Source organism: Lepisosteus platostomus, chromosome 25, assembly GCF_059453375.1.
Source record: "Lepisosteus platostomus isolate fLepPlt1 chromosome 25, fLepPlt1.hap1, whole genome shotgun sequence".
In the NCBI taxonomy this organism is placed as follows: domain Eukaryota; kingdom Metazoa; phylum Chordata; class Actinopteri; order Semionotiformes; family Lepisosteidae; genus Lepisosteus; species Lepisosteus platostomus.
The window spans coordinates 16,940,696-16,967,809 of NC_142635.1; the positions used below are offsets into that span (position 1 = coordinate 16,940,696).

Genomic DNA, 27,114 nt, shown 5'->3' on the forward strand with positions numbered 1-27,114 from the left:
CCCCGCGGACCCACGGCCACCAGCCTGCAAAAGTACCGGCTTCAACCACATGGCTGGGGAGCTTGTTCCACACTCCCGCCACCCTCTGTGTAAAGACGTGGCTGCTCTCAGCTGCGAATAAGCACGTGCCACGAGCTGAAGCTAGCCCGTAGACAGGTTGAGGACCTGCGGTTAGCTGATGGTGACGATGACAACCCGCTCTCTGGCCAGTTAAGCGGTGCGATGCCCCTCGGCTTCCGGGAGGGGCCCCTGGCTGCGCAGGCCGCCCAGTGCTCGCGGGGGACGGGACAGCGGTCCTCTGTTTCCGGGCCGTGCGCGGCTCTTATTCTGACGCGGGCGGAGCGAGCGGTTCTGTTGTCCCGAAATGATCATCCCGACTCGGGGCTGTGCTTCGACAAGATCCGGCCGGGCATCGCCGTCTCACCGGGGACACGGAGCGCCCCGACCCTCCCCGTCACTCGTCGCTGTCCCGCGTCCGTCGCCTTCCCCTCCGAAACTTCAAACGCGCACGACAGCGGGAGCGCCGCACTACACACAGCCCCGGGATCGAGCGCACGGCGGCGCAAGGAGACGGGAATAAATAAATAAAAGAAAAATGGAAAAAAGGCTACGTTTTTAAAAAAAGAGCTGTCACGGTAGCCACCAACAATAACATAAAATAAAAAACAAACAGCTGAAAGGGAATCTGGGGCGCGTCTTCGGTGCCAGCCTGTCCCGGACTCTCACAGCACTGCAAGGCGAGAGACTGCGAAGCAGGAAGAGGGGCTCGCCTGTGCTGTGTGTCAGCCAGGCGGTGACTTCAGTGATCTGCGTGAGTGTGTGTGTGTGCGTGTGTCTGCGTGCGGGGTGGCCGCGATGGACTCCTCTCTCCGCGCTCGGCTCCCGTAGAGGAGCCATGACAAGCTGCCTTCGCCGCTGGGACTCGTCTTCCTCCCCAAACAGCGAGCGCCAGCGCCGGCCGCCCGGCACCGCCTTCCCCTGCGCGATCCGCCCGGCCCGAGCGGCGGGGCGCTGGGCGTGAGAGCCGGCCGGTGCCGCCGCCACAGCACCGGGAGATCCGCGGGGTCTGTCGGCTGCCCGTGCCCGCTGACAGCGGCCTCCCTTCTTCTCACGGCGGAATGAGGTGAGGACGACACCGCCGGAGCGGCTGCAGCGAGCCGCTCGCCGCACACTGCAGCGGGGCCTGTCCGAGGGACGCCAGCTCCTCTCCCCGGCGGCTGTCTCGCTGCCTTCGTGCTGCTCCGCGCCGCAGCTCTGCTCCGCTCCGCTCCGAGGCGCTGCAAGGCTGTTATGAGGGGTTATAGTTTTGAGCTGCCATATTTAAATACAAGCGTCCGAGGCAAAGAATTTTGTTTTTACTGTCGCTTAACTGGCAAGTAGAAAACCCCATTAGGAACGGACTAGAGGCGCAAGAGCTTCTAGTGTGGGTTCCCCATGACGAGCCGGTCCTGCACCGTGCGTGGCCGGGCAGCGGAGAGCTCAGGAATGTGCCTCCGCTCCGGGGACCCGGCGGGCGCTGCGCGGCTCCTAACAGCTACGGGACAGGCAGCATCGGACTGGAGGGGTCTGGAGTGCAGACCGAGCTCCGCTCAGCAGCCTGACCGCTGGGGTCTAATTCCGAATAGGTGACGGGCGAGCAGGTACAGTGAGCTCTGGAGAGGGAGAGGGGGTACAGTGGGCTCTGGAGAGGGAGAGGGGGTACAGTGGGCTCTGGAGAGGGAGAGGAGGTACAGTGGGCTCTGGAGAAGAGAGGAGGTACAGTGGGCTCTGGAGAGAGAGAGGAGAGGGGGTACAGTGGGCTCTGGAGAGGGAGAGGAGGTACAGTGGGCTCTGGAGAAGAGAGGAGGTACAGTGGGCTCTGGAGAGAGAGAGGAGAGGGGGTACAGTGGGCTCTGGAGAGGGAGAGGAGGTACAGTGGGCTCTGGAGAGGGAGAGGGGGTACAGTGGGCTCTGGAGAGGGAGAGGGGGTACAGTGGGCTCTGGAGAGGGAGAGGGGGTACAGTGGGCTCTGGAGAGGGAGAGGAGGTACAGTGGGGTCTGGAGAGGGAGAGGGGGTACAGTGGGCTCTGGAGAGGGAGAGGGGGTACAGTGGGGTCTGGAGAGGGAGAGGGGGTACAGTGGGCTCTGGAGAGGGAGAAGAGGTACAGTGGGCTCTGGAGAGGGAGAGGGGGTACAGTGGGCTCTGGAGAGGGAGAGGGGGTACAGTGGGCTCTGGAGAGGGAGAGGAGGTACAGTGGGCTCTGGAGAGGAAGAGGAGAGGGGGTACAGTGGGCTCTGGAGAGGGAGAGGAGAGGGGGTACAGTGGGCTCTGGAGAGGGAGAGGGGGTACAGTGGGCTCTGGAGAGGGAGAGGGGGTACAGTGGGCTCTGGAGAGGGAGAGGAGAGGGGGTACAGTGGGCTCTGGAGAGAGAGAGGGGGTACAGTGGGCTCTGGAGAGAGAGAGGAGAGGGGGTACAGTGGGCTCTGGAGAGAGAGAGGAGAGGAGGTACAGTGAGCTCTGGAGAGAGAGAGGAGAGGGGGTACAGTGGGCTCTGGAGAGGGAGAGGAGGTACAGTGGGCTCTGGAGAGAGAGAGGAGAGGAGGTACAGTGGGCTCTGGAGAGAGAGAGGAGAGGAGGTACAGTGGGCTCTGGAGAGGGAGAGGGGGTACAGTGGGCTCTGGAGAGGGAGAGGGGGTACAGTGGGGTCTGGAGAGGGAGAGGGGGTACAGTGGGCTCTGGAGAGGGAGAGGAGAGGAGGTACAGTGGGCTCTGGAGAGGGAGAGGAGGTACAGTGGGCTCTGGAGAGGGAGAGGAGGTACAGTGGGCTCTGGAGAGAGAGAGGAGAGGAGGTACAGTGGGCTCTGGAGAGAGAGAGGAGAGGAGGTACAGTGGGCTCTGGAGAGGGAGAGGAGAGGGGGTACAGTGGGCTCTGGAGAGGGAGAGGAGGTACAGTGGGCTCTGGAGAGAGAGAGGAGAGGAGGTACAGTGGGCTCTGGAGAGGGAGAGGAGAGGAGGTACAGTGGGCTCTGGAGAGGGAGAGGAGAGGGGGTACAGTGGGCTCTGGAGAGGGAGAGGGGGTACAGTGGGCTCTGGAGAGGGAGAGGAGAGGGGGTACAGTGGGCTCTGGAGAGGGAGAGGAGAGGGGGTACAGTGGGCTCTGGAGAGAGAGAGGAGAGGAGGTACAGTGGGCTCTGGAGAGGGAGAGGAGAGGGGGTACAGTGGGCTCTGGAGAGAGAGAGGAGAGGGGGTACAGTGGGCTCTGGAGAGAGAGAGGAGAGGGGGTACAGTGGGCTCTGGAGAGGGAGAGGGGGTACAGTGGGCTCTGGAGAGGGAGAGGGGGTACAGTGGGCTCTGGAGAGGGAGAGGAGAGGGGGTACAGTGGGCTCTGGAGAGAGAGAGGAGAGGGGGTACAGTGGGCTCTGGAGAGGGAGAGGGGGTACAGTGGGCTCTGGAGAGAGAGAGGAGAGGGGGTACAGTGGGCTCTGGAGAGAGAGAGGAGAGGGGGTACAGTGGGCTCTGGAGAGAGAGAGGAGAGGAGGTACAGTGGGCTCTGGAGAGGGAGAGGGGGTACAGTGGGCTCTGGAGAGGGAGAGGAGGTACAGTGAGCTCTGGAGAGGGAGAGGAGGTACAGTGGGCTCTGGAGAGGGAGAGGGGGTACAGTGGGCTCTGGAGAGAGAGAGGAGAGGGGGTACAGTGGGCTCTGGAGAGGGAGAGGGGGTACAGTGGGCTCTGGAGAGGGAGAGGGGGTACAGTGGGCTCTGGAGAGGGAGAGGAGGTACAGTGGGCTCTGGAGAGGGAGAGGAGAGGAGGTACAGTGGGCTCTGGAGAGAGAGAGAGAGAGGAGAGGGGGTACAGTGGGCTCTGGAGAGAGAGAGGAGAGGGGGTACAGTGGGCTCTGGAGAGAGAGAGGAGAGGGGGTACAGTGGGCTCTGGAGAGAGAGAGGAGAGGGGGTACAGTGGGCTCTGGAGAGGGAGAGGGGGTACAGTGGGCTCTGGAGAGGGAGAGGAGAGGGGGTACAGTGGGCTCTGGAGAGGGAGAGGAGAGGGGGTACAGTGGGCTCTGGAGAGAGAGAGGAGAGGAGGTACAGTGGGCTCTGGAGAGGGAGAGGAGAGGGGGTACAGTGGGCTCTGGAGAGAGAGAGGAGAGGGGGTACAGTGGGCTCTGGAGAGAGAGAGGAGAGGGGGTACAGTGGGCTCTGGAGAGGGAGAGGGGGTACAGTGGGCTCTGGAGAGGGAGAGGGGGTACAGTGGGCTCTGGAGAGGGAGAGGAGAGGGGGTACAGTGGGCTCTGGAGAGAGAGAGGAGAGGGGGTACAGTGGGCTCTGGAGAGGGAGAGGAGAGGGGGTACAGTGGGCTCTGGAGAGAGAGAGGAGAGGAGGTACAGTGGGCTCTGGAGAGGGAGAGGGGGTACAGTGGGCTCTGGAGAGGGAGAGGGGGTACAGTGGGCTCTGGAGAGGGAGAGGAGGTACAGTGAGCTCTGGAGAGGGAGAGGAGGTACAGTGGGCTCTGGAGAGGGAGAGGGGGTACAGTGGGCTCTGGAGAGAGAGAGGAGAGGGGGTACAGTGGGCTCTGGAGAGGGAGAGGGGGTACAGTGGGCTCTGGAGAGGGAGAGGGGGTACAGTGGGCTCTGGAGAGGGAGAGGAGGTACAGTGGGCTCTGGAGAGGGAGAGGAGAGGAGGTACAGTGGGCTCTGGAGAGAGAGAGAGAGAGGAGAGGGGGTACAGTGGGCTCTGGAGAGAGAGAGGAGAGGGGGTACAGTGGGCTCTGGAGAGAGAGAGGAGAGGGGGTACAGTGGGCTCTGGAGAGAGAGAGGAGAGGGGGTACAGTGGGCTCTGGAGAGGGAGAGGGGGTACAGTTGGCTCTGGAGAGGGAGAGGAGGTACAGTGGGCTCTGGAGAGGGAGAGGAGAGGGGGTACAGTGGGCTCTGGAGAGGGAGAGGGGGTACAGTGGGCTCTGGAGAGAGAGAGGAGAGGAGGTACAGTGGGCTCTGGAGAGAGAGAGGAGAGGGGGTACAGTGGGCTCTGGAGAGAGAGAGGAGAGGGGGTACAGTGGGCTCTGGAGAGGGAGAAGGGGTACAAGCTGTTATGGGACCCAGACACACTGAGAATTCCTCGAGGTGTTTGTCTCCTGTGCTTTTCAAGCGGTTCCAGTAGCTGTCATGAGCTCCTTCTGCACACCAGCAAGCAGCATGTACATGTTCACACCGGCACCGGGGAGCAGGAGATCCGAGCTTCATACGGTATCTGCGCCAGGAGGCGTTCAAGCCGATATTCGCCCTCCGAGCAGTGAGCTCCGCACGCCGGCTGGCGTCTTCATCACCACCTCGCCCGTACACGGTCCTCTCATTTCAGATTAATTTCAGCTGCGTTCAGACTGTGTGAGCAAGAGACGCGGGGGCGGGAACGGCCGAGGTGGTGGGCCTATGAGAATCCTCGGGGCGCATGACAGGCTGCGGGGTCGTCCAATCGCTGCGCTGTAAAGGTTAAGGCACGCCCACTCCCGGGAGGTTTCTCTGAGAGCACGCTAGCAGCCTGTCGGAGGTGGGAGGCCGCTATACCAAGGGGTCAGACAGACCCCAGAGGTTCACACTGTGCTTTTTTCAGGAAGCGTAAAAGCTCCAATCCCGGCACTAGGGGGGCTACTGCGATCAGGACAGTGCTAAACTACAAATATAATAACCACGGATTGTTCTGCAGAACAGTTCAAATACGCTGTCGTGCCTGTTCATATACTGTAGCTTACAATGTATAGTTGGCCGAACGCGCAGGAGCAGAAAACGGAACAGTGTGCTCGCAATGAAGCCCCCTCGCTGCCACAGTAAATCACCAAGGCCTGCAGCACGCCGGTACAACAGCAGGCGCTGTGGGGATGTGTGCAATAAGACATGTACGCGCAAGGGTATCGGCTGGGGCATGCGCACAGGAATAAGGAAGTGTATGAGGGCCGTGAATGTCAAAACAACGTGGTGTGCAGGTCTTTTCCAGTGAAGTTGTAATTATTCCCTTTCAACTTGCGAATCGAGTCCAGAATCATAACAGAACAGGTGCCGGCACGCAAGACACGGCCGAGAGCCATCGCGTCAGCCGCTCCAGTAACAGCGTGTGCTGCAGGCCCCACACGATAGTTAATTTTCCGTTTCCTGCCGCGGTCGCGGGTGGCGTGGGAGTTCTCTCAGGCCCGTGCTGGGCAAGCCCTCGCTTCGTCTTCTCTGCATTCACTAATAACGGCTCCTCGCGTTTCCTCCCGAGCTTTCGCCCAGAAGGTGTGGTTCAGGGCCGGGGAGAGACTGGGAATGTTGCTACAAGAGAAGGGAGGTGCTAGTCTGTTGTCCAGCGGGAAGGCAGCAGTGTGTGTGTCTACACTACCAACAACAGTAGTTTCCTTCAAGTCGCTGAAGCAGAGTCTTGAAAGCTGCCATCACTGTTCACATTGTGAGTGTGATGTTTTCCAGCGCAGTATATTTAAGCCTGTTAATGAAGAAGAACGTCCAGGTGATGTATTTTGAATTCACAGGGAGCTGTGCAGTGTTTCTGCTGCCCAGAAGTGGACTGTGGGAGTGGTGTGGCTCCGGAGCGGAGCGGTGGAGCAGTGTGGAGCGGGGCCTCAGTGCAGGTGTGTCAGGAGAGGTGAGGGTGAGCCCGGGGCCCTGACCGCTCTGACCCGCAGCGGGGCTCGGGGCAGGACCTCTGCACCCGTCCCGCTGGCCGACTCACCTGGCTCACCTGCGGGAGGCCCAGGGCACACAGGTGTGACGCGCTGCTGACAGAGCTGCGCTTATCTGGCCTGGCGATCTGAGAGCCGCAGGGCTCCGGTTACAGACCGCGCCGCTGAGCCGAGGAATTAAAGAGTCATGAGATATCGAGAAGCAGCCTGCTGCATTTTGAGAGACCCAGGAGTCAGAGCTGAGGCACTGAGGCAGGCAGCTGAGGCTGGGAGAGGGAGGCAGTGTGAGGCTGTGTCTAGAGCTGAGAGAGGGAGGCAGTGTGAGGCTGTGACTAGAGGTGAGAGAGGGAGGCAGTGTGAGGCTGTGACTAGAGCTGGGAGAGGGAGGCAGTGTGAGGCTGTAATTAGAGCTGAGAAAGGGAGGTTGTGATTAGAGCTGAGAGAGGGAGGCAGTGTGAGGCTGTGATTAGAGCTGAGAGAGGGAGGGAGGCAGTGTGAGGCTGTGACTAGAGGTGAGAGAGGGAGGCAGTGTGAGGCTGTGACTAGAGCTGAGAGAGGGAGGCAGTGTGAGGCTGTGACTAGAGCTGAGAGAGGGAGGCAGTGTGAGGCTGTGATTAGAGCTGAGAGAGGGAGGCAGTGTGAGGCTGTGACTAGAGCTGAGAGAGGGAGGCAGTGTGAGGCTGTGATTAGAGCTGAGAAAGGGAGGCAGTGTGAGGTTGTGATTAGAGCTGAGAGAGGGAGGGAGGCAGTGTGAGGCTGTGACTAGAGGTGAGAGAGGGAGGCAGTGTGAGGCTGTGACTAGAGCTGAGAGAGGGAGGCAGTGTGAGGCTGTGACTAGAGCTGAGAGAGGGAGGCAGTGTGAGGCTGTGACTAGAGCTGAGAGAGGCAGGGAGGCAGTGTGAGGCTGTGATTAGAGCTGAGAAAGGGAGGCAGTGTGAGGCTGTGATTAGAGCTGGGAGAGGGAGGCAGTGTGAGGCTGTGACTAGAGGTGAGAAAGGGAGGCAGTGTGAGGCTGTGATTAGAGCTGGGAGAGGGAGGCAGTGTGAGGCTGTGACTAGAGGTGAGAGAGGGAGGCAGTGTGAGGCTGTGATTAGAGCTGAGAGAGGGAGGCAGTGTGAGGCTGTGATTAGAGCTGAGAGGGAGGCAGTGTGAGGCTGTAATTAGAGCTGGGAGAGGGAGGCAGTGTGAGGCTGTGATTAGAGCTGGGAGAGGGAGGCAGTGTGAGGCTGTGACTAGAGCTGGGAGAGGGAGGCAGTGTGAGGCTGTGACTAGAGCTGGGAGAGGGAGGCAGTGTGAGGCTGTGACTAGAGCTGAGAGAGGGAGGCAGTGTGAGGCTGTGACTAGAGCTGAGAGAGGCAGGGAGGCAGTGTGAGGCTGTGATTAGAGCTGAGAGACGGAGGCAGTGTGAGGCTGTGACTAGAGGTGAGAGAGGGAGGCAGTGTGAGGCTGTGACTAGAGCTGAGAGAGGGAGGCAGTGTGAGGCTGTGATTAGAGCTGAGAGAGGGAGGCAGTGTGAGGCTGTGATTAGAGCTGAGAGACGGAGGCAGTGTGAGGCTGTGATTAGAGCTGAGAGACGGAGGCAGTGTGAGGCTGTGACTAGAGCTGGGAGAGGGAGGCAGTGTGAGGCTGTGATTAGAGCTGAGAGGGAGGCAGTGTGAGGCTGTGATTAGAGCTGAGAGAGGGAGGCAGTGTGAGGCTGTGATTAGAGCTGAGAGAGGCAGGGAGGCAGTGTGAGGCTGTGGAGAGAGGCAGGGAGGCAGTGTGAGGCTGAGAAGAGTAAACACAGCACTGCACCACTGTGCCGCCCTCTGGCTCTTGTCATCTGTATGAAACTCACCTGCCCAACCCCAGTGCACATGTTTTCTTGGAGGTGGGCACTCGGCTCGGTGCTGGTACCTTGCTGGTACCTTGCTGCTACCTTGCTGCTACCTTGCTGCTGCTGGGTCCTGCTGGGTCCTGCTGGGTCCTGCTGGGTCCTGCTGGCTCGTGCTGGGTCGTGTCTGGGTGTCCTGTGCCAGGAATCTGTGCCTGACTCCCTCTGCTGTAGCCCACTCTCAGGGCGTCCTCTGTGGAGAGAGGTGGAGCCTGGGAATATTCCTTTCTTCCCCCGCATGTTCCCAGGAGACACTGGCTATAAATACTCTAAAACTACAGCCGGCTGTGTGATTTACTGGGGGAGTCCAGAGAGGGCTGTGCTCTCTCCCTGCACAGCTCCTGCAGCCTTTTCCTCTGGCTCAGTCAGTCCCACACGGACTCGTTCAGTCCCACGGACTCGTTCAGCCCCAGAAGGGCTCGGTCCAGTCCCACACAGACTCGTTCAGCCCCAGACTGGCTCAGTCAGTCCCACACGGAATCGTTTAGCCCCATACTGGCTCAGTCAGACCCAGACGGGCTCATTCAGTCCCAGACGGTTCCGATAACACTCAGACGGACCTGTTCTCCTCTGGCTTTGAGCAGTCCCAGAGGAGTCTTACTGGAGCTGTCTGCTGCACACGAGTCAGGGAGAGCAGATCTGAAGCAGGGCATCTAGACTGGTGTGAGAAATCTTCACTCGGCCCCAGCTCACAAGAACTCCCAGGACCCAGAGGTCCTCTCTCCTCAAGAGCTTCGCCAATGTCTGTGTTTACACCAAAGGGGCAAAAGTCAAGCAGCACTAGTATGCTGTGTGTTTTTACTTGTATCACATACAGCCTAAAACACAGTACTTATCCAAACACAACACAACAGGACATGACAGTGTGACCTTCACGGGTCGTTACAGCCTTGGCTGTCTGTAAAAAACAGCTCTGTCTTGAGTGTGGTTTTGAAGCTGGTGGTGTTTCTGATGTGTGCGTGTTTCCTCCACATGCTGAGCTTTCTCACAGCGGCGACGAGCCCACAGTTTCCCCTACATCGCTGTGCTCAGCAGCTGTGTGCGTCGGGTTTTCCAGACGCGGCCTGTCGGTGACTCACTGCTGCCAGGTATGAGGCTCGCTTCACCTGAAGAAGGAGGGGGAGGGCAGATCAGAGAGGGAGGCGGGGAGAAGTCTGGAACAAGCTTGGATCCGGGCTCACAAGGTCGCAAGGGGGCAGGGCTGTGACTCCGCCAGTGACGTCTCAGCGGCAGAAGCCCCTCGTTTCTCCCCATCCTCCTCTGGGGAAAGTACTGGCACCTGGAGTAAAACCTTTACTGCTTCTGTCCTTCCACAAAGCTCCAGTCAATCGCTTTTCCCATCGGAAGAGGAGCTGCTGAAACTCTCGGACTAGAAATCCATGACCTGTCGGTGCTGTTGGCCAGAATGCCTAACGGGCATAATATTTCGCGCTTGTTTTTAAGTTGCTCCAAATGTTCAGGTAAAAAAGTTGATCGCATTGCAGCTTTTCTTGGTTTGCGATTTCTGTTCAGTGCATAAAGGTCTTCGTATGGCTCAAGTGGACACAGGTACAGACAGACCCAGGAGCAGATTGAATCCATAGCTATACTCGCAGGCATCACAAACTGCAAACTAATCTAAGATATTTAATAATCTGGACCAAAAACACATTTTGTTTAGCAATTGGGATGCTTCAAGGAAGAAAGGACTCTTCCCTGCTTGTGATTCGGGAAGGTATGTCTTCAGAAGAGGTGCAGCTGACTCACAGTGACTCAGACAGCCAGGGGAGAGATCTGCGTGCAGCACAGACACCCGCCCACTCCTGCACCCGAGACGCCCCTCGCAGGCCCAGTGCGCTCTTCAGCTGCAGGCACCTGTTAGCCCTGTCTGTGCTACCGCCTTCCAGCAGCTCGGAGAGCCCCGAACACTGCCACCTGAACACTGGCACCGAGATACTGACACCCAGAGACTGCCATCTGAACACGGCCACCGAGACGTTGCCACCTGAACACTGACTGTGAGACGCTCCAGACTCACCTGAACAGTGACTCTGAGACACTGGCACCTGAACACTGACACAGAGACACTGCCTCCTGAACACTGACTGTGAGACACTCCAGACTCACCTGAACACTGCCACAGCATTGCTCAAGAGAAGTGGTTGAACGTGTGTTTGCGTTGATTTTGCCCGTCTGCGCGAGGTCTCTTCGGTCTGGAGTAAGAAGGGTTCTGGTTTTGAGTCTGTGTGAACCTCCGGTCGAGTCAGCGCAGGATTGTGACGGTGGCCAGTGTTGGTCTGTTTTCAAGCCCTGTGCTGTCGCTGTCTCGTACTGGTGCAATTCTCCCTCCGCTGTGCAGTTCCAGTTTCACAGATGTGAATTCACTTCTAAATCAGGACTTCTGGAGCAAAGTGTGAGTGTGCTCGTTACCGGTCTTGACTTCTGTGGAGGGGCTGCTCCCAGCGCCGCAAAACAAGCGGGGGCCGAGGGAGGGCGTGTGAGGTGAACTCAGAACTGGTGAAGAGAGGAAGGTGCGCTCACAGCTCACGGCGGCTGGGTCTGATTCTGCCCCTGGAACACCCTCTGTGTGGAGCACACGTGTTCTCCCTGCGTTTGTGTGGGTTTTCTGCAGGTGCTCCAGTTTGCTTCGAGATGCCCCGAGCACCCTGCGGATAGGGTAACCGCAGTCTCCGGCGTGTCCCTGTGTTGTGCGCCCCGTGATGGACTGGCGTCTCGCCCAGGAGTGATGTGGGGGGTCAGGGACCAGGAAGGCTCATTTCTATCTGGGGACACTTCCCTGCTGTGCTCAGCCGTCAGTAACAGACGGGCTGCAGGGTTGTCGTGCTGTACTTCTTCAGAGGGCAGTGAAGGCTGTAGTTTTCAGAGACCCTGAGTCGACTGCAGTAAGGTCCTGCATCTGGAGCAGGGGTGCTGTTTTACACATGCCTGTGCGGTCAGGAGTAAACACAGTGACTTGTCAGAGGGGCAGCTTTTAGCAGTGAAGTATTAACTAATACATAATGATTAGTTTATGAGCAGATGATGTCTGACAATGCACCTGTCCTGCGTGCGGTCTGATGTGAGAGGTGGGCAGCCTGAGGGGAGGGGCGAGTCTCCCTGGGGTTTCTCTCCTGAAGAGATGGGGGACACTGTCTCGGGGTGCAGGCCCCCCGACAGCGCCGTGCTCTTCCTGGAAACACAATCCTGGCTCTGCTGGATCGGGGAATTCAGTTTTCTCTCGCTGTGTGTGTGCACACAAAGAAAGGACTTCCTTCATTTTAAAGGGACAGTCTGATGTAAGATTATAATTATTTGAAGCACGTTCTGTATTAGTGTTTGTGCTCAACTGCAGTTCAGTGCACAAAAGGAAACATGCTGAGCCAAGGACAGCCCACTGTATGAAGGCCTTGAAAGACTGTCAGTGTGCCAGTGTGTCAGCTCCAATATCAGTACACTGTGTCAGCTCCAGTATCAGTACACTGTCAGTGTGTCAGTGTGTCAGCTCCAGTATCAGTACATTGTCAGTGTGTCAGTGTGTCAGCTCCAGTGTCAGTACACTGTCAGTGTGTCAATGTGTCAGTGTGTCAGCTCCAATATCAGTACACTGTCAGTGTGTCAGTGTGTCAGCTCCAATATCAGTACACTGTCAGTGTGTCAGTGTGTCAGCTCCAGTATCAGTACACTGTCAGTGTGTCAGTGTGTCAGCTCCAGTATCAGTACATTGTCAGTGTGTCAGTGTGTCAGCTCCAGTGTCAGTACACTGTCAGTGTGTCAATGTGTCAGTGTGTCAGCTCCAATATCAGTACACTGTCAGTGTGTCAGTGTGTCAGCTCCAATATCAGTACACTGTCAGTGTGTCAGTGTGTCAGCTCCAGTATCAGTACACTGTCAGTGTGTCAGTGTGTCAGCTCCAGTATCAGTACACTGTCAGTGTGTCAGTGTGTCAGCTCCAGTGTCAGTACACTGTCAGTGTGTCAGTGTGTCAGCTCCAGTGTCAGTACACTGTCAGTGTGTCAGTGTGTCAGCTCCAGTGTCAGTACACTGTCAGTGTGTCAGTGTGTCAGCTCCAGTGTCAGTACACTGTCAGTGTGTCAGTGTGTCAGCTCCAGTGTCAGTACACTGTCAGTGTGTCAGGAGTTTCAACAGCAGGTGTGCTATGTGGCCAGCAGGTTGCTCAGCAGTATCTAACTGTGCTTCTGTCCACAGGCTCGAGTGCGGTCAGTGAGCTGGACTGGCAGGCAGTATGCTTCTCTGGGTCGGCCGCCCCTGGCTGCGTGTCCGCTGTGTGTCTGTGTGAGGACAGGTCCCAGGTGAGTCTGCTGCAGTACTTATCCGTGGTCTGAGAGGGTCATCGCTCAGGAAAACATGCCCTAACTTTGACAGGTGGGAAATCTCTTCTTTAGTGAGCAAACTCAAATCTCTCTCATGGCTCGGGCAGCCGTGACTTCGCAGATAGCAGCACGCTGTCAGTCATGACCTCCCTCCGGCTGAAGTGGATAATAATGGACTGGATGCTGAGTAGAGTCCAAATGCGTAGACCCACCCAGAACCTTGGTCCGATTCCTGACTGGATGGCACCTGGACCAGAGCTGGAAGAGGCTCAGGCCCATTGTGCCGATGAGGTTCTGGAGACTGCAGATTCCTCCCAGTTCCCAGAGGCCACTGTGGACAATCGCATGAGCACATCATCCCTGGACACGCTGGGCCAGCGGCTGGAGTGAACTCAGTGGGATGATCTCTGTGGACAGCGTGTGGCAGTCACTCTTGTCACAAGCTAGGGCTCCTCCTGTTGTTGTTAAAGCAAATGCGATATGTGCCACATTTCCCCTGTCACTCTCTGTGCTGAAACCCATTGGACGTGACATGCATTTGTGATATACTCAGTTCTTTTCCAGAGATGTTTATCTTATTATCGTTAAATTATAGACATTCTGACCAAGTAGTGGTCAGAGCTGGGCAGGAAGAGTGGTCCCCAGGGGGCCCGAGAGACACAGAGCACAGGACTGGGAGAGGGGAAGTGAGGCTTGGCAGCTCGGCGGGGGCAGGGTGCGGGGCTTTCCCGCGCAGCGGGGGTGTCGAGCTCGTCAGCTCCTGGAGAGTCCCCAGGCCTGCTGCTTCTGGGAAACCTGACTTTGCACTGGACCGGGGGCAGACGCCCCCCCCTCTGGACTTGGGGCAGGCAATGTCAAGAGACACAGGAGCCTGCCGGTCACTCGGACGCCCATGTGGCGAAGCCCAGCTGCTCCCTGGCCTGGGACCTGCATTCTGTGAGGAGACCAGACCCTCTTGATGTTTACAGGCAGTAGCTCTTCTGAACATGTTTTCAATGCCAAGCTCCCTGGGTCTCAGGAGAAGGGATTTTATGTGACTCTTAAACTTTGAATGCTGGTTATAGCTTGTAATAGCCTCCCTCTACTCATTAGGTGTCTTTTTCCCTTTCCCTCCCCAGGTAACGACAGAATCTTTCACCGACGCCGCAGACTCAGGTGAACCCCTGCCTGCCCCCCCAATCCCCGCCTCCCCAAACCCCAGCCAATCAAATGCACCCGGACAATAAACTAACCAATCATGGCAAGCAAGTGAACAGCACTGCCCAATCCCAGCTCCAGAATGTAAACCAGCAGCCGGGCTCCGCCTGCAGCCTGGGGTCAAAGGGCGTGGGGGCGGGGAGCCATGCTGCCAAGGCCAATCAGATCTCCCCGGGCAGCTCTGGGCTGAAGAGCGCAGTGCAGGCAGGCGTGGCCCTGGGGGGGCCCACGAAGGGCAAGGCCAAGCGGGAGAGGAGCGTGTCGGCGGACTCCGGGGAGCAGCGGGACGCCCTCACTCCCGCCCTCGAACCAGACGCCAAAGGTAGGCACAGGAGCGCCTGCCTGCAGAGTGTGTCCCTGTGGGGTCAGCCGGTGAGCAAGGATAGGCAACGTCTGGGCTGAGGGGTCTTCTCCAGGCGCGGAGAGGAGAGGGGACAGGGCCGTAGAGACGAAAAGGCCAAGTCTGGGACTCGGGGCCTTTGCAGGATCTCTGCTCCCTGCTGCTCTGCCAGGGCCCCCAGAAACAGCTGTCTAGCAGCGCGCAACCTGTCCCCTCTGACCCCTGACCCCTGACCCTGTCCCGTGATGAAAGGAGGTGTCAGTTCTCCCAGCTCACTGCCCCTCTGGCTGGGCTTCTCTTGCTGCGGTGCGCTCCCTCCTCAAGCCCCTGAGGAAGATCCTGCAGCAGCTCGGGTGTCTGGGGGGTCCGGGGGGGGGCGAGGGTGACTCTGCTGCAGACTGTAAACCCGAGGCTGTTTTCGGTAAGCGTGTCGCTGGGTGAGTCGCTCGCTCAGGAATGAGAAGGGGTTTGTTTGCCGGTTGTGTGCGTGCTGAGGGGGGGAGTGACTGATCTTTGCACAACTGAGTCATTCTGGGTTTCCTGCAGTTTCGTTCACCCACCCCCTCGTCCTGCGCACATGTACTCCACACACACACACGCACAGAGTATTACACACACACACACGCACAGAGTATTACACACACACACGCACAGAGCATTACACACACACATGCACAGAGTATTACACACACACGCACAGAGCATTACACACACACACACACAGAGCATTACACACACACGCACAGAGCATTACACACACGCACAGAGCATTACACACACACAGAGCATTACACACACACACACACACACACACACACACACACACACACACACACACACACAGTCTGACAGGAGAGGGGAGGTTCTCGCAGGTTTGCCACTTATCTGCCCTCCTGCCTCACTCTGCCTCCAGGACTGAGCAAACAGAAACCAAGCTCAGTGCCAGTCCTCCGGAAATCTCCCTGCCCAGGGCTGCCGAAACCGCAGAGAGCAGAAGTAAAAGAAGAAGGAGAAACGCCAACTTTCTTACCTGGACAAGGAAGACTCAGGTTCAGAAACAGCCACCTGGAAGCGTTCGCTGCAGTAGAAATCCTCTCCACAGACTGAGTGTCGAGAGATACAGGAACCGGCCCCCGTCTCCCCCACTCCCACTAAACGCTTTCACTAGAATCAGGGCCTCGTTCAAGTAGCACAATACCTTTACCCCAAATTCCCTGGGACGTTGTGTACGCCCGTCCTGAGTCACATGCTGGAACGCCTGCTTCTGTGACACTGGAGAGGCTTGTCCAGGTGGAGAGGCTGTGGGGCTGTGCACCAGGGGATCTGTCCACCAGGGGATCTGTCCAACCATGGGGCTGTCCTCCACAGAACCATTGAGAAAGAAACCAGCCTGAATGGACCCTGAGCTCCTTCCTGAGCTCCATGGTGTCTGCTGGGATTAATTCCGAATTCTCAATCCCAGAATCTGACCAAATTACCTACTTAATTAAACTGCTATCTCACTGTGCTTTTTAACAGTTGTGCATTTCGAGTTATAGATGAAAATTTCCAGATTTTTACAAGCTAGTATCAAATTAAATTGAATTAAAGTGAGGGGTTTAATTAACACAGTGCTCAGTGTAAAGCAATAATGAATTTCTGAACACCAGCCTAAGATCTGAGTCTGGGGTGACAGCAGCTGGAGTGATTGTGTGTGTTTTATCATGGACACTTTCCATTTGTATCCTTCAATATTTATTTTGAATATTTTGGGGGTTATCTGTTTTTTTTCACCTGTATAAAACATGCTTGACAATTTAAAACCCATTCTTCACCTTTCAAAACTAGTAAGACAGTGACAATTCATGTTAAGACAGAGACATACGAATGAAATATAAGGATAATCGCTCCTTTTTCAGTGGATAAAAAGACGTGTCTGTCCCTGAGGTAAATGATTCGAGATACCTTTAGTTTAATGGGTGAAGCTCCCACCCTCTGGTCTGGCCAGGGCTGCAAACAGCAGGAGTTCCAGGTGATTTGGAAAGGGAGGGTTTGGTTACATGTGGGGGATGTTCCTGATGTGTTTTCCATCATGTCCAGCAGAGGGCGTGCTGCGCACCAAGCGCCGCTGTGTTCTGGAGAAGAAGCAGCCATACAGCGGGGACGAGTGGTGCTCGGGGGCTGACACTGACGACGACGACAAGCCGCCTGCTGCCGCCCACCGTGAGTGCACGCTGGGATGCTGGGGGATCTTGGGAAGGTCGGGCAGTTACCGAAACATTCACACTGTTTAAGTGCCGGTCTTCTGTGCACGTGGCCCCTTTTATATAGGAATTATTGATTAGATCATCAAACGTTTCTTGCTAAAGTCGTGAAACGACCTGTATTAAAAAACAGTGGTTTTTGACAGTCCTGGAAACTCACCCAGGATAGAGCTGCTCTCGGGACATGTGACAGGCAGAGGGGTCAAAGCCCCAGTGCGTGTCTGCAGTGCTCGTGGACTGAAGGACAGGACTTCTAGGTCTCAACTGCTGAAGACCTTAGAAGAGTGTTAAACTGGCCTGATTGAGCTCATGATCAGCTCAGTTAGGAGCAGAGGTGGAAGAAAGCCCCTGCAGACACAGCGCCCCCCAGGCCTGGATCTGTGCACTGCTCCTGAGTGCTGGCCAGAGGAGAGGAGACCCAGAGAGGAGTGAAGAGGCAGTGGAAGCAGGTTGAGGCTTGTGAGTTGCTGGGTGAGCCCACACCGGCTGTGCAGCTGGGAGGCGTGAGAAAATTCCTCAGCAAGCTCAGGAAGCTTTTCATTCTTCCCAGGCAGTGGGGGGCTGGCAAAGACCTGGGGGGCACAGAGGCCTCTGTCCTGCAGCAGGGTGAGGATTTCCCACTCCCCACTCCAGCCCACTCCAGCACAGTCCAGTCTAGCCCACTCCAGCCGAGACCAGTCCACTCCACTCTAGTCCAGTCCAGCCCAGCCCAGCCCAGTCCAGCCCAGACCTCTCAAGTCCAGCCCACTCCAGCCGAGACCAGTCCACTCCACTCCAGCCGAGACCAGTCCACTCCACTCTAGTCCAGTCCAGCCCAGCCCAGCCCAGTCCAGCCCAGACCTCTCAAGTCCAGCCCACTCCAGCACAGTCCAGTCTAGCCCACTCCAGCCGAGACCAGTCCACTCCACTCTAGTCCAGTCCAGCCCAGCCCAGCCCAGTCCAGCCCAGACCTCTCAAGTCCAGCCCACTCCAGCCGAGACCAGTCCACTCCACTCCAGCCGAGACCAGTCCACTCCACTCTAGTCCAGTCCAGCCCAGCCCAGTCCAGCCCAGCCCTGGGTGGGCTGATGAGTCCACAGTGCAGCCCCACACTGCGCAGGAGTGTGTCCGCTCGCTCCTCGGTGCCCTCTCGTGCCCTCCTGCTTGGCTCCCCCGGCTGAGCGTGCTGCCTGGCCTGGCGTCGGCTCAGCGGGAGGAGCGCAGGAGGGTGATCTGGGTGCCCTGGCTGGCGTGCAGCAGCTCCTGGGGTCCTGGGGAAGAGCCGGACTAGCTGAGTGCGATGGTGAGGGTGAAATGGGCGAAATCATTGGAAATTCCACTTTTGTTTGGGGAGGAAAAAAGGAGGAACGTGAGTGGTGACTGTTTTTCCAGCTGCTCTCTTCTCGTTGCTTTCCAGTTTTTGTGTTGTGGCGCCACCTAGTGGGCAGACTGGGTGCAAGTGCACGCCGGCAGTTGCCAGGCTGGCACCGGAGAATTGAATTCCACTGCCTAGAAATACATTGTCCACAGTTTTACTTTAGTCCTATAAAAGTGCTATGTTTTCCCAATTATCCTGTAATCCCAGTTTTCCGATTTTACCCACTTTTCTATTATTTTTTTCTGAAAGAGTCCTGCAAGAAGCACCCCAAAATTACTGTGTATGACGTGGGACACACCAGCCCTCGCCACTTCAAAGACCTAGAAATGAAACTTGTGTATGTGTTAGAGAACCCCGCTTTAGAAAGTAGAAACAAGCAGGCAGGCGTGGCTGTATTGAACCTCCTGCAGACGTGCGCGGATCGAGATCTCCCGGGGTCTGGGCAGCTGCTGCAGACCCAGCTCAGCTGCGGAAAGGACAACTCGAACAGAAAAACAGAATGAACTGCCTGCCGCTCAGGACGGACGATGAGCTGTGTGTGTGTAGCAGAGGGCGAGCGCTTGTTTTCCTAGTCCTGCAGATTTGTGCTTCTAATCTGAGATGACGGCAGAGGCTTTCTGTGTGTGTCTCTCTAACATGTCCCCTCTGCCTCTCTCTCTCTCTCAGGGGAGCGCTCACTGGCAGGCCCCGCCCAGCCCCGCCCCGGCCCCTCCCCCCTGGGCCCCCTCAGTGAATCCGGCTCCTCCTCAGCTGGGCACAGCCTGGGGGCGGGGCTGCACCCTGAGCTGGGCTCCGCCCCCAAGCCCCTGCAGCAGGTGGTGTACGTCTTCACAACCAGCCTGGCCAACAGGTCAGTCCCCTTCTCCATGGCAACGGCACACACGAACCCTCGCCACGGCAACTAGGCAACACACAGGCTCCACCCCTCACCATAGCAACAGCGTAGGGTACAGCAGGACCCCCATAATCTTACCAGCCCAACTCCCCTTACTGTGTCTTGGACAGCCTCATCAATCACACCCTCCTTCACCCCAGCAGCTGCACACCTCACACAGCTCCAAAACACACAGGTAACAGCATGTCACACACCTTTATTGTCACTTTATTGTTAGAAGTATTAAAAATAACTCCTTACAGTTCTATAGCGCTTCTCTGGACCCTCCACTCAGAGCTCTTTACAGGTCATGGGGATCCCCTCCACCCCCACCAGTGTGTACCCCCACCTGGATGATGCTCCAGTCTGCTCCCCACACACCAGCTCTCAGTGGGGAGGAGAGCAGAGTGATGAGGCCAGTTCAGAGACGGGGGTTATTAGGAGGCCATGATGGGTAAAGACCAGGGGGACATTTGGCCAGGACGCTGGGGTAACACCCCTACTCTTCTCGAGAGACACCCCGGGATTGTTAATGACCTCAGAGAGTCAGGACCTCGGTTTTACATCTCATCCGTCACTGTACTGGGGCATTAGGACCCACACAGACCCCAGGGTGAGCGCCCCCTGCTGGCCCCACTGACACCTCCCCTCCAGGTACTGGCCAGGCTCTCACTGCTGGGCTCCAGTGGGCGGCCAGCTGGGAGCTGCAGGGTGAGATGGCTGCTGGCTGCTTCTCTTACTCCTAATGCTTCTCTGCTCCTCCAGTGCGGCAGAGGCAGTGGTCCACGGCCACGCAGACTCCATCCTCGTCTTTCACCAGCAGAACGTCCCGCGGACCAAACTGGACCAGGTCAGTGAGGGGAGTCCTTACAACAGTTGCACAGGTGAAAGGGGACCTCTTGAGCTCCTCTTTGAGGTACTAAATATCTTCCTGTGTCCCTCGCTCTCAGTAAAACACAGACTCGGAGTTCCACACCTTTCGTCCTCTGCCAACCGGTCAGGTGACCGAGGTGGCACGCCCCCCACAGCATTCTGGGACATGTAGTACAGGCCAGAGCTGCCATCTTGCCTGGACATGCTGCTCAGTAACCCAGCGAACACCGGTGTTCAATATTACTGCTCAGTAAACAGTACCAGAGCGAGGACTGAGTCATTAGCCTGACCGAGTGGCATGGAGTGAGTTGTGATTTAACACCTGTCAGTCTTCCTTCACACCTGTGTTACTGATGCGAACTGTTAAAAGCTGATGAGCTCTGCAACGCCGAGGTGTCGGTTTGCAACACCTAACGCCCTGGAGAGCACAGAGCTCGGGGAGCGAGGGGCCCTGTCTAAAGCAGTAGGAAACAGGTTTGCAGACGCTCTCGGCGCTGTGTGCAGCAGTCGGCCTGCAGGTGTGCTCCTCACACAGACTGCGTGGGTGGCTGCTTTTGTCTGATCGTGAATAGATTATTTCACAGTTTTAGCCGTGTTCCTCTTTCTATTTTTGCCCGATGTCCTGAAGAGGAACTCAACCTGGCGCCCGGAGAGAGCGCGCAGTTGCGTGTCTTTTGCCTCTCGGTGGCTTCTGGGTGTCCTGTCCTCGCCAGGGGAGGCCCAGGCAGATGGCTCTTTCTCCCCTTGCTCATTTGGTCTTAAAAAAAGCAGAAATCAACAGGAACCAGCGAGCTAAGCGTTGTGATCACGGGTTCGAACCTGGGCAAAGTCACCAGCTGACTGGGGTAGCAGAGACGGAGCAGAGAGACACAGTCCTCTCCCGTGGCCTCCTGGTTGCCTGCGCTGTCAGTGAGGGACACGGACACGCCTCTCCCCCAGTCAGCACTGCTCCTCCGGTACGGGGCTGTGGGGGAGGGACGCCTCTCCTCCAATCAGCACTGCTCCTCCGGTACGGGGCTGTGGGGGAGGGACACCTCTCCTCCAATCAGCACAGCTCCTCCGGTCCGGGGCTGTGGGGGAGGGACGCCTCTCCTCCAATCAGCACTGCTCCTCCGGTCCAGGGCTGTGGGGGAGGAGTCTGTCTGCTCTTCCTCTCTCCCCTGTGTGCGGTCACAGGGTTCATGGTCGAGAGTCGGGCTGGTACCACAAGAACGGTTGTCACTTGTGAACAGATGACGAGAAGCCGCTCTGCTGTGTGGTTTCGTGAGAGATGAGCCCGGCAGTGAAGGATTTATCCCGTCCTTCCTCTCCCTCTTCCCCTCAGGGCCCCCATCCGGGGGTGAAGCTACCCGGCCTGTCCGAGCAGCTGAGCTCGGGCGGCACCCCTCCGGGCGGCACCCCGAAATCGCAGAGCGGCACCCCCCGGCCAGCCTCTGCTGGCATAGGAGTGGGGGCCCACCTGCACCCGGGGGGGACGCCGTCCTCAGCGGGGCCCCCCGAAGAGGGCGAGACGGTGGAGCGACCTGGCGGCGGCGCCGTGGCGTCGGCCAACCCGGGGCCCGGGGCTGGGGTGCCCGGGGGGTCCCCCCTGCCCAGCGGCGCGGCGGACGGGCTGTCGAAGGAGCAGCTGGAGCACCGCGAGCGCTCGCTGCAGACGCTGCGGGACATCGAGAGGCTGCTGCTGCGCGGCGGGAAGGGCCAGCAGCCCGGCGAGGGCGCGGGCGCCAGCAACGGCGGCCTGCCCGCCCAGGGCCCCGGCCGCAGGTACGAGGAGCCGCTGCCGGGCCTGGACGAGGGGCTGCTGCTGGGGCCGGACGGGCTGAGCCCCGAGCAGGCGGCCTGGCGCAGGCTGCAGGAGGAGTACTTCCAGGAGAAGCGCCGGCAGCAGGACGTGCCCCCCCACGCCCACGCCCACGGCCACGCCCACCCCAGGATGATGCCGGAGGCCGGGCTCGTCACGCGGGGCCCCCCCCCGCCCTACCACAGCAAGCCCGGGGAGCCTCAGTGGCCCGGGCCGGGGGCCGGGGGCCAGGGGCGGCTGATGGAGGGGCCCCAGGATGGGCCCCGGGGGCAGCGCTTCCTGGGGTCCATGCAGAGGGGCCCCCCCGGCACGTACCCGGGCGCGGTGCTGCCCATGGACAGCGTGGGGCTTCAGAGGCCCCCCCGGCCGGGCTGGCTGGAGGATGCGCCCCCCAGCATGGGCTCGGGGCTGCCTTTCCAGGGGTGCTACCCTGCCCCGGGGCCCCCCCAGCACCTGGCTGGGGACCCCGAGCGCCTGCTGCTGGAGAAGAGGCCGGAGAGGGTGGGCAAGCAGGCCCCGGCGGGAGGTGGGGGGGGGTACCCGCGGGGCGACCCCATGGAGTTTGCGGGCTCCCGAGCCCTGCTGGGGTCCCCCGGCGGGGGGCCTGCGGGGGACATGGCGGGCTCCCCGCTGGGCGGCGGGCTGAGCATGAGCATGAACGTCAACATGAGCCTGAGCCTGCAGTCGGGCGGGCAGCAGCCGGCGGCCCCCAAGCTGATGCTGGGGCCCGAGGAGGTGTCCCGGCTCCGGGCCGCCCAGAACGGGCCGGGGGGCGGGGGCAAGGCCCTGCCCTACCCTGGCCAGGGGCCCTTCTCCGGGTACCTCCCCCAGGACGCGGGCCCCGACCTGTTTGGCCCTGAACAGGGCGTCTCTCCCCTGGGCGGGACGTCCCGGCTCAGCCACCTGCCCCTGAACCCGGCCGGCAGGGGCCCCGGCCTCGGGCCCCGCCGGCCTTCCGACCTCTCCGTCAGCATGAACCCCATGGGGTCCCCCAGCCTGGCGCCACCCCACCACCTCAAGTCCCCCTCCGTCAGCCAGGCGCCCTCCCCATCCGCCCCGGGCCTGAAGTCGCCCCAGCTCGCCGGCCCCCCGCCCCCGCCCCCGACGACGCCGAGCGCCGGGACGCCCTCCCTGAAGTCGCCGCAGGTGGTGGGCCCCTCCTCTCTGGGGGTGCTCTCTCCTTCGGGGTCCCCCGGGCGCCTGAAATCACCATCCGTGCCCGTGGCGTCCCCCAGCTGGGCCGCCTCCCCGAAGACCACCCTGCCCAGCCCAGGAGGGCCGCCGGGAGGCAAGGCCGGGGGCAGCGGCGTGGACACAGGTGAGGATGGCCTGCTCAGGAAGGTTCTGGGGCGCGGCGCGGGTCTGGGGCGTCTCGCCGCCTGCGCTGCGGACAGGACCGAGCTGCCTCTGTGAGAAGAGTTTTAAAGCTGTCCACGCTGGGCGAGTCCTCTCACTGATCAGATGTACTTTGTTTCCTCTGGTCTCTTTCCTCCCTTCTGTCTGTGCTCCCTGCCCTCTGGTGTCTCCCCTGTCCCTGCTCTGTCCTCCCCGGTGTCCTCCCCAGGCCCCCCCCTGCCTCCACGGAGCTCCAACTCCACTCCCCTCAGCCAGCCGGGCTCCATCAACCCCAGCATGCCTTTCACCTCCTCCCCGGACGCCCCGCCTTCTCAGAACCCCCTGTCCCTCATCATGTCGCAGATGTCCAAGTACGCCATGCCCAGCAACACGCCCCTCTACCACGACGCCATCAAGACCATCGCCACCTCCGATGACGAGATGATGCCGGATCGCCCCCTGCTGGCCGCTGTCAGCATGGCAGGTGTGTGTTTTGCCACTAAAAGTGTAAGAGAGGCTACAAACGAGAGGTGACGCCCTTGGACAGCTCATTTTTTCACATTTAGAACAGCCGTTTATTTTGTGTTAAACCCACCCAATGTGTGTTTGTTTCTGCTGCCTCACACCATGAGCCAGCCACTCAGTCACTAACCCTGTGACTGCACACAGGGGAGGGTGAGGAAGAGCAGACAGACTCCTCCCGCACAGCCCTGTACCAGAGGAGAGCAGCAGTTGGCTGGTTTGTTCAGTCTGTGACGTTTACCTGCCCTGCATTCCAGCTGCACAGAAAGCCACACTAACATTCTGTTGTAAAAAGCAGGAAAGCAATTAAACTTGAACTGCTGGAAGATTAACCTTTGCCACTTCCTGCTGCTTATTCCCTACAGACAGCCCTACAGGCAGTCAGTCGGGACATCCATTTCGACCGAGAGAAAAGAGGGGTGAGCTGGGGTTTTTCTTCAGTCTTTTTTGGCGACTGCCCTACAGCTGTCTATGGGTTTAGTCAATACTTTTCAAGGTCTTGAGTTCTTGGATCGAATGACTCATAGTCTCCTTCAGCTAGGACTGAGTCTGTAGAGCCTCTCAGCTGTAGAAGGGCGTCTCTCCAAGCAGGCAGAACGTACTTTCAGTGTTAGTGTTCAGTTTTGAAATGGTTTGCGGAGTGTTTTGTGTTTTGAGTGTACGGTAGGCAGAGCGTGTCTGTCCATCACGTCGCAGGTCCTGGAGTCCCAGACAGCGGTTCCTGCAGGCAGGAGGAGGCTCTGTTAGCGCCCACATCTCTGGTGCTGCAGTTTGGGTCGGGCCGGTTCAGGTCCGCGCTCTGTGTGGGTGACTGGCGCCAGTACGGCTGTCTCCTCCCTGCCCCCTCCACTGCGGTTCTTACCCAGAAATCACCCCGCCGCCTGTCCTCACACTGGCGCCTGTGTGGGGTCGTCCGCGAGTGAGCTCCCCTCACCGTCTCTTCTTCTCTCCAGCAGGAGGCGTGGGGAACCACCAGCCCTCCCAGATGCACCTTGGCTCCCAGAGTCCCATGGGCGCGGTCCTGCCGGGCCAGCCCCCGCTGTCCCACGACCCCGCGGGCTCCCTGCTGCACCCCCCCAGCCCCATGAGCGTGCCGGGCGGCGGGGCTCCCTGCAGCGTGTCCCCCATGCTGCCGCACAACCAGCTGGCCGGGTACCCGCGCCTGCAGGCCCCGCCGTACCCGCCGGCGCCCGCGCCCGAGGACGCCCTGGCCCATCACCACCAGCTGCACCTGCTGGGCAAGGGCCTGGGGCACGCGCCCGCCCCCCTGGGCGAGGGCCCAGACCTGAGCGAGGTGATCCGGCCCTCGGCCACCGGCATCCCGGAGTTCGACCTGTCGCGCATCATCCCCGCGGACAAGCCCAGCGGCACCCTGCAGTACTTCCCCCGGGCCGAGCCGTCCAACCCCCACCTGGCCAGCCTGCAGAGCATGATGGCCGAGCAGCCGCTGCCGCCCCACGCCCACGCCGGGCTGCGGGCCCGGGCCGGCATGTGCGCCCCGCCGGGGCACCTGATGGGCAGGACAGCCATGGGGCCGCCCCCCGGCGCCCAGCAGCAGCTGCACCACGGCCCCCACCCCGCCGTGCTGCCCCCCCAGCAGCACCAGCACGGCCTGATGGTGATGCAGCCCAAGCAGCGCGGCGCACCCCTGCCTGCCGACCTCTACGCCCAGCAGGGGCCCCTGATGGGCCCCCCGCACCCCCAGGCGGGCCTGCTGGGCCCTCAGAGCCTGCGGCAGCGGGGCATGTCGCTGGACAGCCCCCTGGGGTACGGCCCCAGCAGCATGGCCAACCTGCCCTTCTGAGCCGCCCTTCATCGCGCTCGTCTTCGTTCTGCCGGCGCCACGAGTCCTCTCGGCAGCGCTGTTGTCATCACGGAGAATCTCTCTTTAATTTTTGAATAAAAAGCTTTTTTAAAAAAAAAACCAACAACAAGCATTTCAGAATTAGGGCCACCTCCTCTGGGCTTGAAGATCTGAGCAGTTCCGGCTGTCTGAGAGAGACCAGAGGAGAACACCTGAGTTAAATGATTGTGACGGTTTCTTTTTATAGTTGTAAAATATGTATATTTCACAGATCCATAGGGGCAGAGAAGGGAAGTCGATCAAATTTGTTTTTCTTCTTTTTTTTCTGGCTACCAAACTGTTGTGCAAGGGATTTTGTATATATATGCAACCTGTTATCCTAGATTCAGGCATTTCAAGGTTAATTGTCAAGGTTGAGACCTCACTCTGGGATTTCGTGTTTTTGCAAATATTATGACCTAATGAGGCTGGATCTGTGAAAGCAGTACAGGTGAAGCTGGGTGTGGTTCGTTTGGGGCTCTGCGGCAAGATTCATCAGCTAATCCTGAGATTGGTCTTCGAAGAGCCTGTCTGGGGGAGACCAGGTCATGCATATATTGATAAAAATATATATATATTATAAATATGAAATAGGAGCTGTAAATAAGATGCAATTTGTGATTGTTTTCAACTGTTCTGTATAACTGTGTTTTAATAGAAGCCTTGAGGTGAAAAAGAAAAAAAAATCTGTCAAAATAAGACCCAAATGCAGTCTGTGCTCTTTTCATTTGAGCTTGCTCGAGGGGAGGCAGGAGAATGGGGGAGCACGCTGACCCCTGTGGGGAGGGGGCAGTCACTGCAGCCCGGCCTCACGATGTGGAGTGGCGCCTGCACACAGCCCCTGCTCCTGAAGAGCTCTGCAGTATCGCCTGCTTCCTGGGTTATTGGTCTCGTCAGACATACATTTTTTGGCCTGTTAGCCCCCTGCTCTCGGAGATTCCATAAATCCTGTGGAATCTGGGCTCTCCTGGATCACCTCAGAGCCCTGGAGCACCGATTCCTAGCTCTGGTCCTCAGAGACCGAAATGCAGCTGGGTGTCTTGACTTCTAACCAGCTGATTGTCCAGCTGACGTGAAGTCGGTTTGATTGACATTCAACCTGACTGGTTTCTGCCTCCTGCACAGCCTGAAGCTGATGATGATGAGTGAGAGGGAAAAGTGCTGGACTGTGGGATTCCCTGCTTCAGTTTCAGAATTAGGGCGCCTGTGTTTTAACCTGCTGGGCACTGATGTCGGACACATCCCACTATCCAGTCCAGTATCTCACTACGGGAGGGAGTGTTTCTCTCTAATCGTGTTACATTTCAGATCCTTTCTTTCTGCTCCATTTTGCTGTGTTTAGAAAACAGTTCCTCCCAAATCAGGGTCTTAGTTCATAATTAACAGAACATTGACAGCAACTTTAAAGCAGAAGTGTTTGCCAGAACAGTTGTATAAATCAGAGTTTTTTGAAGCTGTATCTTTGCTTTGATGCGCAATGTGGTGAATTGCACTTTATCCGATTGCGATGGCTGCCCTTCTCTTGTCACATCTTAGATCTGTGTGCTATTGATGGGTTATTCTTGCTTATAAACGGCTGTTTGTTTTAATTTCATTCCCCCAGTATCCAGGTAATTCTGGAGGTACAGTGGGGTCTGGACGTTTGGAGGGTTCGATGCAGAGTGCCCCACTGTAATGAGTGGGTCCATCTCGAAGTCCTAGTCTGCCGTGCCGCTAATTTGAAAGTTGCGCTTAACGATCTCCTGCTCGTTTTCATCCGAGGCTGGGTGAGCTTGGCCACGTCGTGACTGTTAATTGGGCAGAAGCTGAGACCCTGCTGTATCTGCAGTCTGAGCCTCTCAACTCCGAGAACGAGTTCTCCCCGGCGGTGCTGCAGGTCATGTCGCTACCACAGTGTCACTAG

At 58.5% G+C, this 27,114-nt stretch overlaps 1 protein-coding gene and 1 long non-coding RNA gene across 13 annotated transcripts; one reads left to right on the forward strand and one right to left on the reverse strand.

Moving 5' to 3' along the window:
- Positions 1-133: 133 nt before the first annotated feature.
- On the forward strand, positions 134-25,918 carry bcl9l (bcl9 like). Of its 12 annotated transcripts, XM_088620219.1 has the most exons (11): positions 7,541-8,917; positions 8,971-9,604; positions 12,702-12,805; positions 13,945-14,345; positions 16,443-16,565; positions 18,630-18,813; positions 19,603-19,753; positions 21,035-22,829; positions 23,076-23,330; positions 23,734-23,787; positions 24,322-25,918. In XM_088620219.1, the coding sequence occupies exons 4-11, from the start codon at positions 14,036-14,038 to the stop codon at positions 25,170-25,172; spliced, it is 3,723 nt and encodes a 1,240-aa protein (XP_088476345.1). In that variant the 5' UTR covers positions 7,541-8,917; positions 8,971-9,604; positions 12,702-12,805; positions 13,945-14,035; the 3' UTR covers positions 25,173-25,918. The 12 variants fall into 12 exon arrangements, with proteins under 12 accessions (XP_088476343.1, XP_088476351.1, XP_088476350.1 ...); XM_088620217.1 differs by lacking the exons at positions 7,541-8,917; positions 8,971-9,604 and adding an exon at positions 134-1,123; XM_088620225.1 differs by lacking the exons at positions 7,541-8,917; positions 8,971-9,604 and adding an exon at positions 134-1,123 and having other exon boundaries at positions 24,325-25,918.
- On the reverse strand, positions 8,405-15,528 carry LOC148641278 (uncharacterized). Its single transcript, XR_015930485.1, has 3 exons — positions 15,394-15,528; positions 8,573-8,709; positions 8,405-8,539 (listed from the first exon to the last, which is right to left on the reverse strand). It is a non-coding gene; the product is annotated as an uncharacterized LOC148641278 (long non-coding RNA).
- Positions 25,919-27,114: the final 1,196 nt, after the last annotated feature.

Bases quoted from the DNA above. Each gene is read 5' to 3' on its own strand.
- bcl9l (XM_088620217.1), top strand. From the start codon at position 14,036: ATGCACCCGGACAATAAACTAACCAATCATGGCAAGCAAGTGAACAGC. The intron at 18,814-19,602 runs GTCAGTCCCCTT...CTGCTCCTCCAG, and splicing joins ACAACCAGCCTGGCCAACAG to TGCGGCAGAGGCAGTGGTCC. The intron at 22,830-23,075 runs GTGAGGATGGCC...TGTCCTCCCCAG, and splicing joins GGGCAGCGGCGTGGACACAG to GCCCCCCCCTGCCTCCACGG.